General features: G+C 43.8%; 1 protein-coding gene across 1 annotated transcript; it reads left to right on the forward strand.

The window, feature by feature from the left end:
- The first annotated feature begins 7519 nt into the window (after positions 1-7519).
- LOC134157806 (5-hydroxytryptamine receptor 5A-like) lies at positions 7520-24355 on the forward strand. The gene is made up of 3 exons (XM_062607161.1): positions 7520-7766; positions 7958-8763; positions 23179-24355. Exons 1-3 carry the CDS (start codon positions 7520-7522, stop codon positions 23509-23511), a joined length of 1386 nt encoding a protein of 461 aa, XP_062463145.1. The 3' UTR covers positions 23512-24355.
- Positions 24356-25584: the final 1229 nt, after the last annotated feature.

The following is a 25584-nucleotide window of genomic DNA, read 5'->3' on the forward strand; positions in this document are numbered from 1 at the left end:
ATTTCTAATGATACGAGGCACAAGTCCCCACAATTCCCCCCTGATGTATTTGGTTTGCATTCTCTTATGTACCCTAATACAAAGAAGTATTTGAAAGACTGGGTGGTATTTCTCTAGACAACACTTACTTAAACATCATACATGTATAATGGCTGCACAGCCTGTAGTAGCTACATCACACTGTGATTTCCTGATTAACCAGATTTCCTGAGCTGAGACTAAGTGGGAATTGAGAAGAGCTTCAGCTTCCTACCTTGTGCATATGCAGTTAGTCACCTTTCTCTTTGTTTCTAGAATCATATATGAAAAACAGTTTGATGAACATCTCTGTGTATCGAGTAGCATCTATTTTATGATGGTATTGCAAGAACTTCAGAAGACTGCAAGCTGATTGGAAATCCAGCATTTCCTTTGCACCTTACCCTGTTATCAATCTTGTGAGCAGTTAATAGACCTCAGCCATCAGATTCTCAAGGCTTGTCTCATAACAGTGATTGATAGGCTAGGGACTAATACCGTGTGCCTTGAGAAATTGCCTTCGTTTTCTGAGAACCTTGACAAAGAAATTGGACCCTTTAAACCACTTAAGGGGGTGATCAAAACTGTCCTGCTTGAACTGGAAGATTTTTCTGACAGTTCTTGGAACAGGCCCATAAAGGAGAATTCCATTGCCAAGCTGCTGTTCATAATCATGAAAAACCTTGTCATGATACGAATTTTATGTGCCATAATGCTGCCAAGTTACAGACAAGCACAAGACTAGTCAGAAAGTGTTGCCATCAAATTTTTCAGAGTGAATGTCACAGGTAAAGGGCAAGTTTATTGAAGGTGCAGAGCAACAATACTTGAGAAAATGATATTATATACTTTGATCTGCTGTAAATAGGTTTATGTTTTGACAGTAATTAGGCTTTTTGTTTCATGCATGAGTTGATAGCTCAATTTAAGTAACCTACCAAAGCTTTAGAAACTAAAAATTTGCTTTCAAGCCAGTAATCTGAGGTCAGAGGAAGCAAGCTCTCAGAGGAAGAACAAAAAGAACATGATTAAACAAAATAACATTTTAGTAGAGGTCTCCAATTTGTCACTATGAAGGAAGGTATTGTACTGACAGGACACAGCACAGGTCTGTAACTCTTTAGTTCTACCACCATTCTGCCTAGGAGATAATTGTCCAGCTACTACAATCCCATCAAAACTTCCAAGGGGTTTTATGGAGATCTAACAACTAGAAAAGAGTCAATTATTAGTACTTAAAAGGTGGGTTTATGGCTGGTCGGTTGGTTGGTTTTTGCAAACAAACAATGCTGATATAATTCTAGAATGAACTGGCTAAGCATGCAGGATAAAATCTGTCCTCTGCTCATGACTTTTGCTCTACTAGCTCGATTTTCTCAGTATTTTAGCTGCTTGGCTTGACAGGAGAATTCATGTAACTGCAATGCTTTTGTTTGCTCTAGATTTATTGAAGATTTTGAGCCCTGACAATAAGAATCCAGCCACTTGAACAAAACTGCTGGCTTGCATCAAAGTCATAAATACTATAATGTTGCTTGTGTCAAATCTCTTTATTGCACAGCCACGTGGGAAGAGATTATTTTTCTCCTCTTACCCACCACAATAAACTTTTGATATGGAGTTGTGAGAAGAGGTAGAGGAAGGGTGCCATTAAGAGAATGGAAGACAAATGGAAAATTGGGGTGCTGTCCAGACACACACTCGCTTTGTTGTATCGGTGTCATCCAGTTTAAGAACTGCATTCACCTCTCAAAAAAGTATCTGAGCATCCTCTACAATAGCAGTTCATCTTCCCAAACACTTTCGTAAGCTACAGCACTGAAAAACATAGCTATCTACTATTTTTTCCCCAGTTGCCCAGAATTAAAATCATAGGCTCTGTAAAATCTTGTACAACAGTTCCAAAACTTCTTCCAGATGCTCCTCTTTTGGTTATCATCTGAAGATGTTTAGCTTCTTAGGGCTTTCTAAGCTCTTCTTATCTATGAGTGGTTGCAATCACCTGTGAATGCTGAGAATTACAAGAATATTAAATGTGTTCCTTGACATAACTAAAGCTAGATGTTCATTCATAGGGGTTGACAGACCATGTAAATTTGTAGAACTATTGCGTCCTCCTTATAAGTTTTGGATAAGTGTTCTTGGTACATGGTCATTTCTAATTAATAAAACCCTTTCTGTATGGGAAAACAGACTTCAGTCTTGTTTTGCCCAGCACCTTGCTCTGATTGTTATTAAGAGACCTGAGAATGAATTTATGAAGCTACATAGTAACACTAATATGTACAAGATGTAATTAAGATGATAAATGTAGTCCTGAAATGACATTGCTTTAAAAACAAACACGAAACAAACAAAACACAAACAAAAACACAAAAACAGTAAAACAATTTTTCCGTAGAAATTTTATTTACTTATATCTTTACATTCCTATCTTAATTGTGGCAGAGGGAAAGTTAGCAAAATAGTGAAATGTACTACAACAGGTAATTCTTTAATACCAGGAAAAGAATCCTTGACCTGTACTAAGCCCTAGCTGCAAACAGCCTGTAACAAATTTATATTAAGTGTGAAATTATTATTTAAACACTGCATTTTCCATTTCAGTGCAAAATTTTATTAATCTTTTTCTGGTGCTTTACAATTATATGCTATAACTTTATGTAAACTCTCCACAATTTTTTGTCCCAGTTTCTACATAAATTGAGCAAGGTATCATTTTTAAGTAAGGATACGGAAGAGAATATTTTCAGTTGGAAGGAACCTACACTGATTGCCTACTCGAGGTGAGGTAGCACCAATGCTATTTCAGGTGCAAACTAATCAATAGTGTATATAGCTTTTAATTAACCTTAAACTTACCCAAACAATTCTTTCTTTGAATATGGGTATTAAACTTGTCTATTCAAAAGTATTGCATAGAAAAATAACTGCCACACACACTTATTCCAGACCTGTATCCATGACAAAGTCATACAAAGGCCTTGCTTTACATTCACTCCACATTATAATGCCAGTGGAGTTAATTAGTAGTAATAGGTGGCCCATATGGGGAACATTTTGTGAATGCTTTTTCTACTGAACTTAATAAAATGTGAGAACAGTTGCTGCACATGTCTGAAGTGAGCTAGAATGAGAATCCAAGGCATTTGGGCACTGCAACTTTCTTGGACACCAATTAAAATAGAAATCAGTAGATGTAGATTCCTAAATAACTTTGACACTAAAAAATATTAAAGTCCAGAAGTTAGCAGTAGCAGAAGCCAACAGTCTAGTTCAAACAAATTAGATTTACTCAACTGTAGATTATTAGTTGAGGGGGTTTTGTACGCAGCTGCTCCAAGAGCAGGAAAGCCTAATGTTAGTAGATCTGCCACTATATATACTTCTTTGTATTCCTGTGTTGGCCTTAGCTGCACTTGGGCTCATTATCTGTTAAAACGCACGCACACACCCCTGTGGCAAACCTAATTCATGCATCTATACAGATCTTTGCTAACTAGCCCTTGTGTTTGCAGACTTTGCACTTAGTGGCTCATATCCTCATAGGTTACATAAAACTGATGTGAATGGAAATTATTCTGTCAAAGATTTTCTCATTAAAATCAATACTAGCTAGCATTTCTGTGACATCTAGATTCTTCATCAAATTTTTAATCATAAAAATATGGAAACCACTGTTAAAAGATTTTTGAAAGTTTGTTTTTCCTTTGAGCTGCAATTTTTCTACATATTTATTGAATTAAGTGCAGTATTTATATAAGTTAGTTTTGTGAAAAATGCTTTATAAAGGAGTCTGGTTTTCTCTTAAAGAGCTAGCAGAGAACAGAGGATGGAATAAAACTGCATTTATTAGAAGCTGCCACAGGACTTTTCTAACTAAAACAAAAAATGAAAATTGAGTTAAAATGGTCAGCTTCAGTGTAGTCCCTTTGTAATGGTCTAAAAATAATCTGCCATCTCTAGCAGATAAAAGCAAACTCCTAAAAAATGTGAACTATATTTAATTTTATAATTTGCTATAAAAATACAGCACTGTTTCACATAATTAATCAAAATTCTGTTATCTGGATGAATTATCATCCTCCAGAGCTGTTCCTAAGCAGCATGCTGTCCTTGAAAGTGCTCGAAAAGAGAGCTATAGTGATGCTGGCGTGAGTAGCTGCTGTCTGGTGAAGACAGTCACTTCTTCAGCCCAACTGCACAAAGGGGAGCTCAGACAGGAATTCTGAGCATGCAGGGAGGCTTATACTAATTTAGGAACTTACAGACTGACAGGAAAAAAAAAATCATAAAAATCAAAGCATTGTTTGGGTTGGAAGGGACCTTAAAGATCATTCAGTTCCAACCTCACCGCCATAGGCAGGGACACCTTCCACTAGATCAGGTTGCTCAAAGCCCCGTCCAACCTGGCTCTGAACACTTTCAGAGATGGGGCAGCCACAGTTTCTCTGGGCAACCTGTGCCAGCATCCCACCACCCTCACAGTAAAGAACTTCTTCCTAATGTCTAATCATTATGACAAGACTGAGTCTGAGGAGACTTATTTCAAAGTCAGCAGCCAAAAGAATGAGTTGCAGGTGGTGTTTGGTAAGGCGGTAAGGACTAGGAAGTATGTTTTGCCATTCCTCACCTTTGTCACAAGTCCTTTTCTCAGCAATTCTCTGGTCACCAGGGAAAAGTAAGAATGGATGCAAAGGAAGATATGAAGTATCTCTACCCTTAGACTTACAAGCAGATACAGAAGTATTTCTACTCTTAAGACTTTCAAAACACCATCTTGTGTTTTGCATCCCTCAAACATCTCAGCCCACAAAGCTCCAAACATCCAGAAGGGAAGATGACGTTATCTTGTATTTACTGTTAATTCGATCACGTAGCACCAAGCCCTTAGTCACGTATTTATTTGCTTATTTAAGAGCAGTGAACCAGTTGGTAATATCAGTTATCTTTTGAGGATACACACTGCCATACTTCATTGAATAAGAAACTATGAAGACACAGAATGTAGTTTCTGAAGTCATTAAAATATATCTGTGAATGAAAGTACAGATTTTCATTGTTTTCACTGTACTTTCACATGACAGCAACTTGTAATACTGTAACTGTACTTAAAAGTAAACTAGGTCCTCCTTTAATTTCAGTAGATGAGTGTGTTTTAGTTTTGTCTTTTTTATCATTTCATGCAATATTTGCTTTTTCTTTATTAAGAATACATGAATAAATGCAAGTCTCCTCAATTTTAAAATTTCCTCTTCTCTTTTTCAAAGTATACCCTGGTTTCTGAGACCTTCATAACATGTTGCCATAGCAATCTTTGAGGAGCACTACTAAGCTTTTGCATTCACAGGACAAGACAGCAGTGGAGTAATTACCAAGAAAAAATTAATCCATCTGAGACTTTATTCAAGCCTCTGTATTACAGGACTATGTTATTTCAGCTAGGTTATTTCAGAGAGGAAAAAGAAGGGATTTCAACACACTTAACGTGTGAACTGGAAAATAACTATCAGGATGTGGTACATAATGTACACATAATAAATAGGAGTAGAGGGATGGGACACACATCTTCTAGGAAAGGAAGGCTTTGAAATAATCTGGCCCGTTTTAATGGTAGGCCACAACCCACAAATGAACTTCCATTACCCAAGGAAAAGACAACCTCATTTCTTGCAGGAGCAGGCACAAATGAATCATATCTTGGCCAATATGGGCTCCTAAACATGAAACTTTTTGCAGTTAGTCTATGTCAGTCTATGTTTTCGTTGTTTGCATTCATTCTTTAATAGCTGAGTTATTCAAATTGTGACAAGACTCTTCTATTCCTTTATTAAGTTCACAGAACTGATTATTGTTGAAACATTTAGAAGTTAAAAGACTTTTTTACCTGCCTGTTTCCCTTACTGCTTTTAGGCCTGGGTGCCTTTTAAAGGAATAAAGTGTTGTTCAGTAATTCTTTAGCTGACATTTTAAAAACAAAACAAGACACAAGTCAAAAAGGAGTAATATAAAGACAAAGCACTGAAAGCTGCTTGTGAAGCAGTCACATACGATTTCCCAGCCATGACAAATTTTCACCAGTGCCTAATGGTTTCAGATGCTGCTTTACATTCAACTTGAGGCAGTATTGTGAAAAGACTTTTCTTGACAAGCTCTGTCAGATTCTACCTATTGGAAGCTCAACAGGCAAAATGTGAGACATTCACCACTCAGAAGTCCTTCTTTTCCTAATAATAAAAGCTGATAAGTAATGCAGATATTTTTCTCTTTGCTGCTGGCTTACACTAGATCACTTGTTAGAATTACTATAGGAAGGAGCAGCTAAAATCATGTCTGCATTATGAGCCTGGGAAATATATAATTTGTTTATCTAATAAGTGAAGTGGCATCCCAAAGTTAAGCAGCAAAACAGCATGGTTATTCTGACTATAGCCATTGTCTGTCATTTCTGTAATAACTGTTCCAGCTTTTGAATTTGGGAACCCTGAGTAAGGAAAGCTGGATGCTGCTTGCCTTGGATAACATAGTGGTGTTAGAGGTTTGTGTTTTGTCAGATGGTTTCTTCAGTGAACGTGAATGCAAGTGAAGAACATTGATTTGAGCAGCATTCATTTACATGGGACTATTCTGACCCAGAAAATACTCCTTCTCTACTTCAAAAACAAGCAACCTCCTGTCCCCAAAATATACTCCATTACAGTCTGTGATGGCAGGTACGCTGCTACTTGCAAGAAAACAAACATCACTAACCTTCTCTGAGCTTATTTACTGGTGCCCAACAACTTCAAACAACTTTAGAGATCCCTCAACAACACCATACAACCTGGTAAAGAGCCTGTGTTTTGTCCAGTAACTCCCACTGAAATTGTCCTGGTAACAGACTAAGGGGAAACAAAGCAGGTGAAAATGATGGTTACAGGTTGTAAAAGACACCAGGAATGAAAGCAGGCAGAGGATAAAGGACACCTCCCAAAGAAAGTAGGTATAATACCTTAAACACACTTCAAATACAATACCCAGGTTGCTCTATGATCTTCTCACTCGTCACCATTTATTACTCAGGAAATGGCAAAGCTCATTGCTGTGTCTCCTTTATGCATAACACCCTGTTAACATCTGTTACAGACGTCAAAAGAGACTGTGCAACAGGTTTGAAATTATCTTTTAAAAACTTTGGTTTTGAAAGCAGTTACTGGAAAGGTCCAGGAGAAGGGATGTTTTCCAGAGGCTGGGCATCTGCCTGAAGAAACCGTGCCATAAACTTGCCCCGAACACACGCAAGGACAGAGATGTTCCCGGTCACTTAAAAATTTAAGCGAACTTCAGTGATGGTTTTCTTTTGTTGTTGTTTTTTTTTTTTTTCCTAACTGGAAAAAATCCCATTTAAATGCTGCAGCCTAGAAATAACTCGCGTTCAGCACTAAAACCGACACCAACCTTGCAGGGAAGGCGCCGCTTGCTCGAGGCGAGGAGACGCTCTGGTGGGAGCGCTGAAAAGAACATGGCGGGAAGCAGCCCGGAGGAGAAGAGGGTGTCCCGTCACCTCATGGGGTCTGTGGAGAGGAGACGGCGGAGACGGCGGCTCCACCCTCAGCCGAGAGGGCCGGTCGCCGCAGAGGGGGTCCGCCACAGCCCCCGGGACGGCCGCTGGGGCGGGGCGGGAACAGCTGTGCCGCCCTCCCCGTGCGTGCCCCTCGCCGCGGCCCCAGCGACCCTCCTCGGCGGCACCAGAGCTGCCCGGTATTGGCGTGAGGAGCGGCGGGCGCGGGCGGAGGCGGGTGACCGGCGGCGCCACTGCGGGGGGTGCAGGCTGCGTTGAAGAGGCGGGCGGCTGCTGAGGGGAGGCGCGGTGTGAGCTCCCGGTCTCTGGCAGCGGTGCTAGGGACGGCGCTGAGGCGGCAGGCGGCCTGGGTAGGGGAAGAGTGTTCGTGTGCGTAAGAGGGGCCGAGCCCGGTCCCTGGCACGGCGGAGACTCTGAGCCCTTGCACCCCACAGGGTCAGTGTCAGGCCAGCATGGGTGCCAACTCCTCATCATCTGTCGTGGACACCAACACCTCCTCGGCTGCCTCTGCGCTGGTGAGCAGCAGCACGTGGAGGGGCCGGGAGCCCTTCTCCATCTTCACCATCCTCATTCTGACCCTGCTGGTGCTCCTGACTGTGGCCACCTTTCTCTGGAACCTGCTGGTGCTGGCAACCATCCTGCGAGTGAAAGCTTTCCACCGGGTGCCCCACAATCTTGTGGCCTCCACAGCAGTGTCAGATGTGCTGGTGGCAGCTCTGGTGATGCCACTGAGCTTGGTGAAGGAGCTGTCAGCTGGGCGGCGGTGGCGGCTGGGACGGGCACTATGCCTCGTGTGGGTCTGCTTCGACGTGCTGTGCTGCACGGCCAGCATCTGGAACGTGACCGCCATCGCCCTGGACCGCTACTGGTCCATCACCCGCCACCTGGAGTACACACTACTCACCCGCCGCCGCATCTCCAACGTTATGATCGCTCTCACCTGGGCGCTGTCCGCTGCCATCTCGCTTGCCCCCCTTTTTGGCTGGGGGGAGACGTACAGCCCTGAGCAGGAGCGCTGCCAGGTCAGCCAAGAGCCCTCCTACACCATTCTCTCCACTGGCGGGGCTTTTTACCTGCCCCTATGCGTGGTGCTCTTTGTCTACTGGAAGATCTACAAGGCGGCCAAATTCCGTGTGCGGGGCCGCAGGAGGAACGCTGTGGTGCCCTTGCCCGAGGCTGCCCAGGTAAGCGTGGGGAACGGGAAAGAGAGTCCCCAGTGCTTCACCCAGGCACTTGGGCTTCTACTTCTCATCTGCGCCTAGTGGGCACCCGTGCATTGGTGGTTTCAGCACAGTGACTTGAGACATGTCGTGGGGGTCTCGTGTGAGTTACCTCTGTTACAGACTCCACATGAGCAGTTACTAGATAGTGAAAAAGCACCACTGCCAGAGAAGAGTTTTATTCTCATTTTTTTCTTAAGTGTGCCATAGGAGTAAGTGACAGGTGCGTTCACCTGTCTGGAGAGCCATTTAAAAGTCATGTCTTTAGTCTGAATTTGCTATTCCTTGGGGTTTTTCCTCTTTATGTTTTACAGTGTTAGTGGGGTAGACTGATACATAATCAGGTTCCTAGGTACAGAGTAAATGCATACACATTTTTCAGCCAGCATGGCTATAGAAAAATGTGTATGCATTTGTGTAGTATCTATCAGCGTCTGAGTAGATGTTAGCCAGCAAGTAAGACACTTGATGTACTTGGGCTAAATTACCTTGAATACTGGGGACATATTGCTCCCTACATAGTGTTGAAGCAATGCGCAGTTGTTTCTATCGTAAAATTACCAGCTGTCTTAAAAACCATGTCCTCCTCCTTATCCCAAACACTGCCTGTAATCCCACAAAGCCCTCGTCATGTTCAAGGTTTCATTCGTTTTGGGGATACAGATAGTGGACAGGAAAGGGGTTGGAGTTGACCCCTTTTGTCCCATTAAGTCAAGTTCTCTGCATGATGACGCTGTGACCCATGTCATGTTGTCAAGGTGCTTGGTGCTTTACTCTCTGTAAACTGGTCTTTCTGTCATGTGCTCTTACTCTTACTCCTACCTCTGGAAATGTTTCTTTACAGTATGTTTTTATGATTGCTTGTACTTGCTAAGTCCAGTTCCTGGACAAAATATGAGCTGTGTGGGTGTTAGAGATACCTAAAGAGACATGGAATCCTTCTGTTCAATTGGGGTTAATCCTGCCGTCTCACTCCTCTGCTGAATCCTTCTAACTTTGGTTTGCACTCATGGTAAGAATCATGTTATTATGATCACAGATAAAAAGTCTGTGGGTTGTGTCCCCTGATTCTAGCAAAAGGTGACAGCACTGGCAATTATATGTGGTCAGACTTGCAGATTGGATTGTAATGTCTTGAGGACGTTTTTAATGTAAACTGATTTATGAAGTTGTCTTCCATGTAAAAGCACAAAATGTGTCAGAAAAGATGAGGGTGTCTCCTCTAGTGGCTTTCCTGTCAGAAAAGATGAGGGTGTCTCTAGTGGCTTTCCTTTTTGTTCTTCTTCCTATGGCCTTCATCCCCTGGTTTGCACCAAATTTCCAAGTTATTTTAAGTATGACTAATGTATTGCTTGGACTTAATCTTCCCAAGCACAAAAGCTAGCTGTATATTTGTAGTGGTTTTTTGCATGTTTGATGTTTTACATACACACATACTCATACAGGACTAGTTGCTTGCAATCTAAGACTCTGGGAAGCTAAATGAGCTGAGGCATTGCTGCTGAAGTTTTAGCCTATACAGAGACACGTTGTTGGTATGTCAGTTTATCCAGAAAGAGTCTGACTCCTAATTGTCATAGTTCTGTCTGCAAATCCCTTATGTGAGCACAGCTAAGCTGGCAGGTGAGTGCTTTTTGCTGATGCAGTGTCTAGGAGGTAGTTTAGGCTGTCCTGACAAAAATGTTCCTGTGAGCTGAATCCCCATTTTGGAGGGATTGACATTGTAGCTGTTATTCCAACACCAGCAAATGCTCAAGCCAGTAGTTCATCTTTCTTGTACTGGCAGTGATAGACATGCTAACTTCTTTTATAACAGTGATTCTTGAATCTGCAATCAGTGTCTAGTGGCAACCTTCCCCATTGTCCCAGCAGCTTCATTTGCTGGCTTAAATAAAAAGACCTTTGTGATTCAGATGCAAACCTTTACTCCTCACCTAAAGGAAAAGCTGATGCCCAGCTGTACACGTGTGCATTAAATGAACCCATGAATCAAGGGAGCTGGCATTCCTGCCTCTGCAGTTTTCTTTCCTTAAAAGACAGAGTTACCAAGTTTTATCCTGATCTCATTTAAGCTTATAGGAACAGGATTTTTTTTGACATTAAAACACAAAGATGACATTGTCAGGGTATGTGGCAAACCTGATGAGGTGATGCAGCTTTGCTGCACATGCAGGGGTTATTAGGCTGTCAGCATCACCTCTGTCCTCTCTTACGGGGTACATTCTGTTCCAGTTGTTTTGCCCATCAACTCACTCTAATTTTCCATTTCTTTCTCCCTTAATATCTCTCCTACCTCTGCTTTCTTTGCTGCCTTTCTTCTCTGAGAATGCTCACCTGTCATGCTTGGAACAGTTTTCTTCTATCACTGTTACTCTGGATGCAATGTGCCCTCTGTGTCTATGTCAGTGTTCTCTCTGGGTGCCCTGTGCTAGTTGATCTGAGTAACATCAGAGGGGCTTTCAGCAGTCAATGCTAAAGGCTGGCAGTGCTTTCCAGGCTGGAGGTGAGGAGAAACAGTGGTAGTAATCCCTGTTGGGAGAGACATCTGCGTTGCACTCGGGAATTAGCTGTCAGGTAGCGCTGAATTGGAACTGTGTGCCAGAACTGCATTTTATGGCATGAAGTAGACCCGACAGTATAGCTGGTTGGTTCTAGCAAGTTACTTTAAAGAGGACATGATGAGGTCATTTGCCCGTAGAAATGCCTTGAAGAAACCGATGCACCAAGTAGAACAATAATGACAGTACCTTCATGTTTTGTACAGTGCCTTCCAGCCAACAGAGCCAGGCACCAAAGTGCTTTGCAGGTTGCCACTGTGTATATACGTGTGTATGTATGCAAACACACACACATACAGGAAGGGCAGCTGTCTCTGAGCTGAGAGTTGGCATATGTAAGTTATGTTTCTATGCTGTTACAGAGGTGCAGAATAGGATAGTTACGAAATAAGTATTTTGAGTAATTTTTGGTTAAAATTTTATTTATGCTTTTGAAAAACACTTTTTGAAGTGTTAAAATCAGGTGAGAGACATGGACATGAAACATCTGAGGTGCTTCTAGTTTGAATGAGAGCTTGTTTCTTACTTTCTCTTGAAACAAAAAAAAAGGCAGAATTGGGACCCTAAATAAGACTGTTTTTTGTAATTATGGAACTCCGTAAAAAGCGAATTCTACAGTCAATACTGACATGAGTGAGCCTCGTGAAAAAACTAGTGACATACCATCACTGATAGATAGCTATACTCTGTCACACCTTGTTGACAGCAGGTAATGATTCTCTCCGTAAGTAGTCCAATTGAAATAAATGAGACTGCTTGAAAAACAGCAGATCCTGCTCATAGTGCCCTTTTAAATCAGTGAAGTCACTTGTAACAGGTTTTGCATGGCAAAACCAAGGATGGCAGAATCTGTACATCAGGATTATTTACATGTAGCAATTTCAAAGTCATGTGAAGAGTTAAAAATCAAGTTCTTTTGATGGCTGTGGGTTTTGATTGTTTGCTTGATTTTTCCTTTCTCCCCTCTTAAGTACCTTGTATAGTGTATGAGTAATTAAGCCTGGGCCAAACCTTTACCAGTTTTGTGAGAATCCTTCCCATATTAGGTAGTATCAGGACCCAGAGCTCCAACATTGTAGTGCTGTTCTACACCTTGGCCTGCTGGCCTTTACAACCCATATGGACCATATGGGAGAGAAACAGATTCTCCTCTGAAGGAGTTGCAGGCCTTCCTTTTGTTATTTCTGCCTATGACTGTATAAGTAGAGGAGATGGGTCAGGAAACAAAGTGCAACTGCCCAGAAAACTGGGAGCAGATGATAGAATCATAGAATGGTTTGGGTTGAAAAGGACCTTAAGGATCATTGAGGTCCATGGGCCATAGGCAGGATCACCTTCCACTAGATCAGGTTGCTTGAGGTTCTGTCCAACCTGGCCCTGAACACTTACAGAGATGGAGCATTCACAGCTTCTGGGGCAGCCTGTTCCAGTGCCTTACCACCCTCATGGTAAAGAATTTCTTCTTTATATCTAACCTAATCTCCCCTGTTTAAGTTTGAACCCATTGCCCCTTGTCTTGTCACTACAGTCTCTCATGAATAGTCCCTCTCCAGCTTCCTTGATGTCAGATAGGAGAAAAGTGAGGCAGGAAGCAAAATGGCTAGCAGTTCCCTTGGAAAAATGCAGTTATTCCTGCTTACAGCAATAGAAAATGCTGTGACAGAAAGCAGGTGTTCTCTTCCCTATCAAATGTACTGTTTGTCGTATTGCTGGAGCATCCAAGAAAGTGTAGGCATTCCTATGTTTTGATCCTTTGCTGTGCATTTCATTTTCTTGTGTTCTTGTTTCAAGTTTGCCAAAGCTACACTGAGGCAGGAACCATCTCTGCTGAATCACATGGTAATCCGCAAAACTCTGAACTTGTAGTCAGATTTGATTGATGTTTGTCACCTTTACTGTTCTGTTATTCGAAACTCTGGAGGTACAGTACAAACACATGCACAGTACCTGATGTGAAGGATCATTAACAACAATCATTAAAGCTATAAGGAACACTTTAAATCAAGGGATTTCATCAGAACTCCGTGGTGGCATATTTTTTGTAACTTTGTTAGGAACACAGGAATTGGGAACAAATGGCTCTAGGAACATACAGCCATTCAGTAGCAGTAATTTACTGGGAGGAGACAAATGGCAGAAGTGGCATTGAACAATAATTGCTGATCAATCTACAGAAGAATGAATTCTGAAATTCTAACCCAAAATTCCTTTCTGTCTGTGGAATAATTTGTCCTTGAGAGCTCTTTCCCTTCATTTAACTCTTTATGATACTCTGACTGGAAAGTGGTCATCTCTGCACTTCTCAGAGCCTGTTGCTCTTGGAGCAAGTCCTGCAAAGGACTACTAGAATGATTAAGGGCTTGGAGCATCTCTCGTATGAGAAAAGGCTGAGGGAGCTGTGCCTGTTCAGCCCGAACAAGAGAAGGCCCAGAGTGTACAGATACTTACACACTTACAGTGTGTGTAAATATCCTAAGAGAAGGTGTCAAGGTGTCAAGAGGATGAGGCCAGACTCTTCTTGGTGGTGCCAGACAACAGGACAAGAGGCAGTGAGTAGAAAATGAAACTTGAGGTTCCACCTGAACTGTGAGGGTGATCGAGTGTTGGAATAGGTCGCCCAGAAAGGTTCCTGCCTTCCTTCCCTGGAGATACACAAGAGCTGTCTGGACATGATCCTGAGCAATGTGCTCTAGGTGACCTGGCTTCAACCATTCTGTGGTTCTGTGAAATAGCTGATGTAATGAATTCAGAACCTAATTCTGGCCTCAGAATAGCAGTCTTTTCATACCAGCTTTTTTCCCCACTGCTCATGACTTGTAGCACTCCAGGAATAGAGCCTGGGTGGATGTAAGGAAATCTGTGCCCAAGGCATAGTGTGTTGCTAGTGACTGAGTGAGAACAGTGTGCAACGCTGTGCAGAGATGCTCGTATAAGAGAGATGTGCCCAGTGTAAACTAAGACATCTTAACAGATTGTTTTAATTTGAAGTCTGCAGCCGCCTTTTCCCCTGTCGCAGCCTGCTCACTAGTGCTCATCAATAGGCCCAAAATGGGGGTAAAGGGCTGGGCTTGTCCTTTGTTCCATGTGGCACAGCAATAACAGTCAGATATTGTGACTAACAACTACATAGTCTTTTTGGCTTGTGCTCATGTTCAGACAATGCCAAACTGCAGTGGATTGCCTCATGCCTGCATGAGGGGGGGGAATCCCTGAGCATGGGTCCCATGCCAGCACTGTGTACCTCAACAGTGTTTGCCTACAGTAGGTTAATTTACTTTCAGTATACTTTTTGTGGGCTGGTTTATGACAAACAGTCTTGACAATTTTGTCCTAGGGGCTGATAGTTATTAGAATCACAGAATCCTAAGGGTTGGAAGGGACCTCAAAAGGTCATCTAGTCCAACCCTCCTGCAAGAGCAGGGAAACCTAGAGTACATCACACAGGAACTTGTGCAGGCGGGCCTTGAATATCTCCAATGTAGGAGACTCCACAACCCCCCTGGGCAACTTGTTCCAGTGCTCTGTCACTCTCACAGTAAAGAAATTTTTCCTGATGCTCACATGGAACCTCCTATGCTCCAGTTTACACCCATTGCCCCTTGTCCTATCACTGGACATCACTGAAAAAAACCTAGCTCCATCATCCTGACACTCACCCTTTACATACCTGTAAACATTGATGAGGTCACCCCTCAGTCTCCTCTTCTCCAAGCTAAAGAGTCCCAGCTCCCTCAGCCTCTCCTCATAAGAGAGATGTTCCACTCCCTTAATCATCTTTGTAGCTCTGCGCTGGACTCTTTCAAGCAATTCCCTGTCCTTCTTGAACTGTGGGGCCCAGAACTGGACACAATAATCCAGATGCCTCCTCACTAAGGCAGAGTAGAGGGGGAGGAGAACCTCTTTTGACCTACTAACCACACCCTTTCTAATGCACCCTAGGATGCCATTGGCCTTCTTGGCCACAAGGGCACATTGCTGGCTCATGGTCATCCTCCTATCCACCAGGACCCCCAGGTCCCTTTCCCCTTCACTACTGTCCAGCAGGTCAGCCCCCAACCTGTACTGGTGCATGGGGTTGTTCTTCCCCTTGTTGAATTTCATCAAGTTCCTCTCCACCCAACTCTCCAGCCTGTCCAGGTCTCGCTGAGTGGCAACACAGCCCTCTGGTGTGTCAGCCACTCCTCCCAGTTTAGTATCATCAGCAAACTTGCTGAGGGTACATTCAGTTCCCTCATCCAGGTCGTTGATGAAAATATTAAACAGTACTGGTCCCAGCACCGACCCCTGAGGGACTCCACTAGTCACAGACCTCCAGCTAGATTCTGCCCCATTGACCACAACTCTCAGCCTTCTTCCTTCCAACCAGTTCTTGATCCACCTCACTACCTGATCACCAAGCCCACACTTCCTTAGCTTATCTATGAGGATGCTGTGGGAGACAGTATCAAATGCCTTACTGAATCAAGAAAAACCACATCTACCGCTCTACCATCATCCATCCACCTAGTTACTTGCTCATAGAAGGCTATAAGGTTGGTCAAACATGACTTCCCCTTGATAAAGCCATGTTGGCTGCTCTTAATGACCCCCTCTTCCTTGATATGTCTAGAGATGGTGTCAAGAATAAGTTGTTCCATCACTTTTCAAGGGATGGAGGTAAGGCTGACCGGTCTATAATTACCCGGGTCCTCCTTCTTGCCCTTCTTATAGACCGGCGTGACATTTGCCATCCTCCAATCCTCAGGCACCTCACCTGTTTCCCACGACTTACCAAAGATGATGGAGAGTGGCTCGGCAATGACCTCCGCCAACACCCGCGGGTGTATTCCATCTGGACCCATCGATTTACAGATGTCCAGATTACTTAACTGATCCCTAACCCAATCCTCATCTACCAAAGCAAACTCCTCCTTTATCCTGACTCCTTCTGGGGCTATAGGAATCTGGGTCCCCCAGGGAGAGTCTGCAGGAGTAAAGACAGAGGCAAAGAAGGCATTCAACACCTCTGCCTTCTTTATATCCTCTGTCTCCAGGGCACCCACCTCGTTCACCAGTGGGCCTATACTGCTTCTTGTGTTAGTTTTATTCGCTATGTATTTGAAGAAGCCCTTTCTATTGTCCTTGACCCGACTTGCCAGATTAAGTTCCAAGGAGGCCTTAGCTGTCCTAATTGCTTCCCTACATCCTCTAACAGCTGTCCTATATTCCTTCCAAGTGGCCAGCCCCTCCTTCCATAATCCATAGATTCTCTTTTTCCGTATGAGTTTGCCCAGCAGTTCCTTGTTTAACCATGCTGGTCTCCTGGCTCCCCTACTTGACTTCCTACTCACTGGGACACTCTGATCCTGAGCTTTGAAGAAGTGGTCCTTGAATGCTGACCAGCTATCTTGAGCCCCTTTACCACCTAGTACCCTTTGCCATGATACTTCCCTTAGCAATTGATTGAAGAGGCCAAAGTTGGCCCTTCGGAAATCCAGAATTGTGGCCTTGCTAGGTATTCTGTTCCTCCCACACAGGATCCTAAACTCCACCATCTCATGGTCACTGCAGCCCAGGCTGCCATTGACCGTCACTACTTCAACCAGACCCTCCTTGTTGGTGAGTACCAGATCCAGCAGCACTCCTCTCCTAGTTGGTTCGTCCACCATTTGCATTAAGAAGTTATCATCAATGCACTGGAGGAACCTCCTAGACTGTGAGTGAGGGGCTGTGTAAGTCTTCCAGCAAATGTCGGGGTAGTTAAAATCCCCCATAAGGACCAAGGCATGTAGTCGTGAAGCTGCTTTCAATTGCCTGTAGAAAGCCTCATCAACTCCTTCATCCTGATCAGGAGGTCTGTAATAGACCCCCACAACTGTGCCACCTGTACCAGCCTGTCCCTTAATTCTCACCCACAGACTTTCCACTTGCTCCTCATCTGTCCCTGGACAGAACTCAATACATTCTAGTCGCTCTTTCACATAAAGAGCAACTCCACCACCTTGCTTTGCTGATCTGTCTTTCCTAAAAAGCACATAGCCATCCATAACCACATTCCAGTCATGTGAGCTGTCCCACCATGTCTCTGTAATTGCCACCAGGTCATAACCTTTAGACCACACACGGACTTCTAACTCCTCCTGTTTATTCCCCATGCTGTGTGCATTGGTGTACTGGCATTTCAGGGAGCAAGCTGAGCACGCTACTGGCACCCTTGGAAGGCGGGAGGCCTTCTGGTCTTCATTCATACTAGAACATTGCCCCACTAGTTCAAACCCAGCTACAACCCCCTCGCACTTTGAATCTAACCTAGAGCTCTGTGAGTGAGCTCTACTAACTCTTGCCCAGGTACCCTTTTTCCCCCTGCAGGACAGGGTTTAAACAACTGCCCTTTCCCTCAAATGAAACAATAGATTGAGAGTTCTCCCTAGTCTGCCATTCTTCAAGCCCTAGCATGTTTCTCTTGGGCTTGTCCCCAACAGGCCCAGTTATCTCCCCTTCCCCCTTCCTACCTAGTTTAAAGCCCTGTCCATGAGCCCTGCTAACTCCTGCCCCAGAAACCTTTTCCCCCTCTGGGACTGATGTATCCCACCTGCCACCAGCAAAACAGGTGTCTCATATAGCATCCTATGATTGAAAAACCCAAACCCCTGCCTTTGCCACCAGTCCCGTAGCCATACATTAATCTGCAGTCTCTTCCTATTTATCTCTTCACCTTTGCTTGTAACAGGTATGGAGGCAAACACCACTTGCGCTCCAGACCCTCTAACCAGCCGTCCCACGGCCCTGAAGTCTCTCTTCATTGCCCTTGCCCTGCTTGTAATAATTTCATCACTGCCAACCTGAAAAAACAGCAGCGGATAGCAGTCAGAGGGCTGCACCAGATCAGAGAGTTTCCTTTTAACATCTCCAATCCAAGCCCCAGGTAGGCAGCAGACTTCCCTGTGGGATGGATCAGGTCGACAAATGGGCCCTTCTGTTCCCCTCAGAAGGGAGTCACCCACCACAATTACTCTTCTTTTCTTCTTTGAGGAAGTTCTAAGGCATGGGGATGAGTGACAAGCCCTAGGTGACTCACTATAGATGGATCTACCCCTCCATCTCCATTTACCTGGCCCTGTAGTTCCAACACCTCATACCTCTTACTCAAGGGCAGCTGGGAGGAAGGAAGGGATTGTGAGGGTTTTCGCTTACCTCTCTGAGGAGGGACCTCCCTCCATACTTTCTTGTCCCTTAAGTTTACTCCTTCTGTCTGATGGTAGGAGGGAAGGGGATCTATCACTTGTTCAATCACTTCCCTCTGCCCTTGCCTTAGGCTGTGGCTCCACCAATCAATTTCACTTTCACACTCTCTGATAGCTCTCAACCTTTCTATGTCCTCCCTCAGTTCAACCACCTGCTTTAGCAGGTCATCTACTTGCTGACACCGCACACAAGTGGAGTCACTGGCTCTCTCCGATACAAGTGCCAGGCTCAGGCATTCACTGCAGCCAGAGACCTGCACGGCCATAGGTCTGCAGGAAGGCTCAGCCTGGGTACCCACGTTATTCCTAACTACAGGTTTTGATCGAGTGGTGACCACGATCTGTCTGGTCGATCGGTCCGTCTACGTCTCTCCGCACAACAAGCAGTCCTTCCTCCTGCGCTCCAGGAGACTCCTCTTGATCAGGCGGTCGCCCCACTCGCCTGCCCGCGCAAACTGCCCCGACCCGCTCTGTTTGCCACCTCACCGCGCTGCCGGTCGCTCGGGCTCCCTGTGCAGGTTTTTAACCGCCCACAGCTGCCGCCGAGCCTGCTGGCTCTGCCCCCGGTGAGTCCCTGCTCGTGAGAGCTGAACTGCCAGCTCCTGGGCAAGTCCTGTTGAGGACTTGAGGCTCCCTCCTCAATGGCTTTTGTCGCTCTGAGTTGAGGCTCTTGGACGCTGATCTCTGCCCGCTCCACTCTGGTGTTGCAGGCGTCCTCTCTCAATCTACTCACCTCAGCAATTGACCAAAAGAAGAATAATCTTGCACCAGCCAGGCCAAGAAAGTGAGTCAAGTCTGCTGGAAATCATAGAGTGAGCAATAAAGAAAATTAAAAAAATTGAAATTATAATGAAAGTTTGGATTTGCTCAGTTTTGCAGTTTGCATTCATAGAATCAACTATGTTGGAAAAGATATTTAAGATAATCAAGTCCAACCTTGGCAGGACTGCCAAGACCTTGTCACAAAGGGTCTCATCTACATGGTTTTTGAGCACTTCCAGGAATGGTGATTCTATCACTTGACTGAGCAGCCTGTTCCAATGCCTGATCATCCTCTCAGTGAAGAAGTTGTTTCTAATATCCAGTCTAAACCTCCCCTGGCGCATCTTAAGACCATTACCTCTTGTCCTATCGCTTATTACTTGGGAAAAGAGACGAGCACCTCCCCTCTCTATCCCCCATTCAGATAGCTGTAGAGAGCGACAAGGTCTCCCCGAGCCTTCTCTTCTCCAGACTGAACAACCCCAGTGCCCTCAGTGTTTCTAATAAGACTTAACACTCCAGACACCAGCTTTATAGCCTTTCTAAACTGATGCATATCAATGCATATTTTCTGATATGAACAGCACTTAAGATTAAATCTGTGTTTAACTTCAAAAATCTGGTTAACTTGTTCCTTGAGGAATCTGTCTCCACAGCAGGGATGAGATGCTAGCAGTCCTGTAGTAGCTGAGGAGTTGAGGCAGGGAGGAGCACAGAACTGCAAAGCTAGCACATTAACAGGGGTGTTGTGCACAGGAGTGCTGAGCACAGGGTCCCACTAAAAATCCTCTGTGAAGTCTGATCCCTTTTGGGGTAGTGCAAGCCAGGAGCAGCTGGCCAGCGGATCGCAGGTCTGCCAAGTGGCTGGGCACATGCCAGGGCTGGCACTTGGAACAGTACCCCATGTTGAGAATGCCCGAGAGGCAGGTGTCATGGTGGGTGAGCCTGATGGTGAGCCAACTGAGCGAGGGTTGTTCACAGCATGTGTGGCTGTCCAGTTAGAAACAACGTAGGGGGTGAGCATTAGATACTGATCATGGAAAGCTGAGCTTTCTTGCAGCTTCCACAGTTTACATGATTGTTCAAGGCACAGGCTGAAGGACCTTGCCGAGTAGGGACACTAATTGCCTTTTCAAGATCATGCTATGTGTCCTTTTCAAAGGATTTCTTATGGAAAATTAAAGCAAAATATCTCCAGTCTTCCAGGGATATTTACACAGTTTATTTAACGGAAGGTTCAATGAGAGATCCCAGTATTTTTCCTAAAGCACCAGGCTGCTATTTGCACTTTATTATTACTGTTACTACAACATTATTCAGAATTCCCAGGTAGAACTAGTGAAAAAATAATTGTGAAAAAAAATAAATCTATTACAACAGAGAAAGTAGAAATTCTGTAGATAGGAAGTTTACTACTGTCTTGTAATTTACCAAAAATACGAGGATCTATTTTCACTTGCTGTTTAGTATTCAGAGGCCTGATCTAACAACCAGTGGTTTGTGAAAACTTCTCTGATTTCAGTAGGTAGCTTGGCCAGGCTGTAAATACATGTTCTATTAGGAAAAACACCTAAAGACTGTTGTATCTTCTATAAAAATAAATTAAATGACTTTTTCCTGTAATACGTAATTAGGTGATAAAAGAGTTGCTACTAGTAAATTCTGCAGTTCAGTTACAAGCCTTCTAAAACCTTATGTACCAAAAAGGCTCCAATTTGATATGGCACACTGCAAGCTCTATCTTCTGAGTAAGAGTTGAAGGTTAAATATAGTGCCAAACCATGCCCAGTGCTAGTGACAAAGTCCTTTGTATGGCTCTTCCCAAGAGGCATACTTATGTAGTTATTCCTCAGGGCTAAAACATAATCTTTCAGGGTTGCTTGTCACAAATTCGTCCTCGTGTTATACATTCATCCCTTTTGCAGAGTGTGATTAAGGATGTGCAGAGCAAGTCTTTCTGGAGACAAATGGTGTGATCCTTGCTACATGAGGGGTGTCCCATTTTAATTGTCAGGACAGATGTGATTTTCATTTTCCTCCATTATTTTCCTGCACCCATAATCTGCTGCTGATACATTCTGCAGCTGTATCTCATGTCTGAGGGTGAAGACAGGGATATCTATCTTGAAGAGTGATTGTTCAGCCTTTGCCAGTGCTTCCCTCTCTCTGAGTTGCTATGCTAATATCAAATAGAAGCCCTCCATCTATTATAAAGCTTGTATAAAGGTGGCACGTACATGTGGAATATGTAGCTGATTTAACAACAAGCTGTCTTTGGAGTGATGACAAAGTCTTGCAGTGTCTGTGTATTATCACTCAGGCAAATTTCAGAGCCTCAGATTGTATCCTTAAACTGGTTATTTTATTGCACTGTCTTCATAACTGAAGCAAGTAGCAGAACTTTAAACTCGCAGATACTTTAATCTTCAAATTAAAATCATAAGGAAGTATCTTTTTCTGGTTAGACTCTGAGCACAGAATAACTTGTGCCCAGAACCTGTTTTCCCCAGCCCCACTGCCACCTGGAGCACTAGGCTGTATTCACTGCACAGATTAATGAATTGCCCTCAGTGACAGAGGACAAGAAGCATCAGCAGCAGCCTGGAGTAGCTGAAGTTTTCTCCTTGCTTGTGTAACTTCTGCTCAAGCCAGAGTTTGAACTGAAGGTGTCTGAAACCATGTTTTTCTGGCAATAGAATATGTTTTTTTGCCAGAATACAGACTAGATCTGAGTGAAATAGAGGACAGGTGACAGAACAGGAAAAAGAGGGACCAGAAAATGCTGCTTTCCAGCAAAGCTTTTTGTTGATTACTACTAGAGTATTTGAGGAGCTAATTCAAAATGGTGGCACAGGGCCTGAGGGTGCATCATTGCAGGTGCATCCTTATGCTTCTATTGTCATATACTGTGTTGGCATTGATCAGGCAGCATCAGGTGCGATCTGTCACTCTCCCCAAGGGAGAAGTGCCTGTGATGAGATAGCCTCTGTCAAGAAGGAGCAGAAGACACCCACCTTCTGTTTTTCATAAGGGACTCTTCTTGATGGGTTTACTTTTCCGAAGTATTCAGTTTTATTTCAGGCATTTATGGTATTTTTTCTTTAGGGGGTAATGGACTATTGGTATTTTCCAAAGATAAGACACATTTCTTAAAACTTTCCTTTAACTGAAATCCTGTTCTTTCATTTAAAAAGTTCTGATGGAAAAAAAATCCTGCAGATTTAGCCTAGTTTGTTGCGGTATGCTTTGTCCCTTCTGCAGAACAAGTGATAGTGCCAAGCTCCTGCACCCACCAGAGGTGGGATTCTGAGCTGTGCGTCCAGGCAGTTAGGCTAAATAGCTTTAAGAGCAGGCATATGTGGCAGGTCCCTTCCTAATACCATAGGCAAGTGAACCAAAGGGCCTGCATGAAAAGAAATTAATTTATGATTTAGGCCTGAGAAATCCTAAAGGTCATGTAGCAGCATCAGAGTCCAGGTTAGAGATGGGCATAAGGCACTTGCCTTTGTTGCCTTTGTCAGCCTTCCTTACCACCCTTATTTCCCACTAGTTACCAAGGCATCCAGTAAAGTAAACTGAGAAAGAATGCCCACAACACATAATGGCATTGGCTACTTAATTTTATTTAGCATTGTCAGTCACACTCAGAAGGTCTTCCAATGTAATGAGAAGTCTGGTAATTTTGGCACTCTGGGGCATTTTCTTTCTTTGAGCGTGGAAGGAAGGGAGTTGGGGCCTTTAGTGGTAGGTGCACAGATGTCATGCTGTCATTTAAAAGTAATAGTTCACTCAAACAAACTGTCTCGGTAAGAATCTGTGTTTGCTTTTGTTTTGAGGTGAAGGAAGCTTCACATGAACCACAGATGGTGTTTACAGCTCGTCATGCAACTATCACTTTCCAGACAGATGGAGAAACATGGAGAGAACAAAAAGAGAAAAAAGCAGCTCTGATGGTTGGCATCTTAATTGGAGTTTTTGTGTTGTGCTGGATCCCTTTCTTCATTACAGAATTAATAAGTCCCCTCTGTTCCTGCAACATCCCAGCCATCTGGAAAAGCATCTTTCTTTGGCTTGGCTATTCCAATTCTTTCTTTAATCCTCTCATTTATACGGCATTTAACAAAAATTACAACAGTGCCTTCAAGAACCTTTTTGTAAAGCAGAGATAAAACGGGAAACAGAGTAGAAAATTATTCTTTTCTTGCACAATACAGAGATTTCTTGAGGGAAATGTGTATGATGGGTACAGTTTTCATGCACAAGAGCTACCTGAGGACATTTAGGAACAATCAAAAAGATGATATACTTGGGATATATATCTACTGTCAGTTTACTGTTCCCTCCTGGAAATACATACATATATCCTGCTCCAGGGACTGGCAAATAAGATTGAAGCAGTGAATACCTCCTGTCTGCTCTTGGAATCAACACGTTATGGTCTGCGAGTGAACCACTGTCTGTGTCTAATACCATGACTGTCAAATCTAACTGGACTGATCTCATCTAACCAGCTACAGGTGCCATTCTGTAGCACTCTCTTCATTAGCAGAGGCACCAGTGGGAACTGCTAATTGAGCAGTACTGAAATGTTTGTGATATGGGCAAGATGCCAGCTTCATTTCTGAGATTTATTTGGAAGGGAATAAATACGCTGTATTCAATCAGTTGCTGAATTGATGTGAAATTAAAATGGATGAACAAGCAGCTCAGAAATACACCCTAGTATGACTGAAGGGCTGTGTGTTCTCTAGCAAGCAACAGTCCTTGAAGGGAAGTCTCAGTGAAATACAGGACACCTATGTATGTTCCCTGGGGTCACATGAAACTTTAGAGCCAAGTGTAAAATTATTCAGAGCTACTGGAAGTGTACTCTCACTGCTTGCACAGGAGAACCTAGCATGGAGTGTTCACCTGCAGTGTACTCTCTCGCTCTGCAGGGCTCAGGCTCTCCCTGTTTTCTTCAACCTAGGGGAGCTCCAGGCAGACACCTGATACCACTGAGTGAAGCGGGACTGTCTGTGTTATTGTTTCATGCTACCATAAAACTAAGCCTGCACCTGTATTACAAACACCAAACGTGTTCAATCATCAGGTTTGCTGGCAGCACCATGTGGCTGCTTGGCAGGAGTCAGCATCACCTGTACTGCACTGTCTGGGGTCCTTGCACTGTAAATGTTGTGCCCATCACCCTACTGAGAAGTGCACAATGTGTAAGCTTGCATCACCTGCCTCCTGCTATAAGAAAGGTCTTGATGTCATCAGCTCTAACTGACTCCAGAAAGCCTAGTGACTCAAAATCAAGCCATAAATTGTTTTTCCACGATCTCACACTCATGTCCCAGCAATATATACATAAATAAATTAAAAGATAAGTATTTCCATGTATACTGCCCAGTCTCTCTGTTTGTTTCTCTAGTGGGTTTTGTTTCCTCCCCTTACCTGAGAAGGGCTGCTGAGTCTTTCTATTGTGGCAGCTTTTTACAGACATGGAGTCCCAGACCCTCTCCCATCTCCGGCTAAAGCTGGTTTAGCTACTGTAAGGACAAAACATTGTAGCGCTACTAATGGGGCTCTGCAGTATCACAACTAGTTTTGAAGTTGAGGTTTAACCTTTTGCACTGCCATCTTCTGCCAGTTTTGTGTTTGCTGCTGCTTAAATAACCCTTTGATCCAAAGCGTACCCTCAGGCAGACAATGCAGAACTGCAGAGAATGACTAGAAATCATGAATTTCAGCTCCATCAACATACACCACTGGCATCTTGAGCTCACTGTAGTGTATCACAGCCTCATCTTGGACAGTTACCAACCTAACGGGCATCGCATCAATGAGAGGGCTGATCACGAGGCTCCTACCAAAGTCTTGGTATCCTGGCAGTCCCTCACAGGCAGCAGCAGCCAGGTGAATTTCCATCAGCTAGGGACTGATGCATTTAACAGCCATGCCAGAGAGGTAGAGCAAGTAGCTTTTGTATTCTGAAAAACAAAAAAAATCATGCAGCCTTTACTTGCTTAACTTTAAAGCAGGGATTACTACAGTGTAGCCTAAAGTGATTATTTACCTGGTGATGTCATACTGAGTTTTGAGTCAGATACATGAGCAACTTAGATCTGTGGAAGTTCCAGCTCCTTTCTGAACAAGTAATTTAAACAGATGCCCTCAAAGTACGTGTTTCTCCAGTTCCTGTAGAGAACCACTCTCACTGGTCTCACTAACACGAGCATGGTGAGAGTAGGCACTGC

The sequence above is a fragment of the Pezoporus occidentalis genome, unplaced genomic scaffold (genome assembly GCF_034315485.1).
Source record: "Pezoporus occidentalis ecotype Australia unplaced genomic scaffold, CSIRO_AGI_Poc_V1 ctg12, whole genome shotgun sequence".
Classification (NCBI taxonomy): domain Eukaryota; kingdom Metazoa; phylum Chordata; class Aves; order Psittaciformes; family Psittacidae; genus Pezoporus; species Pezoporus occidentalis.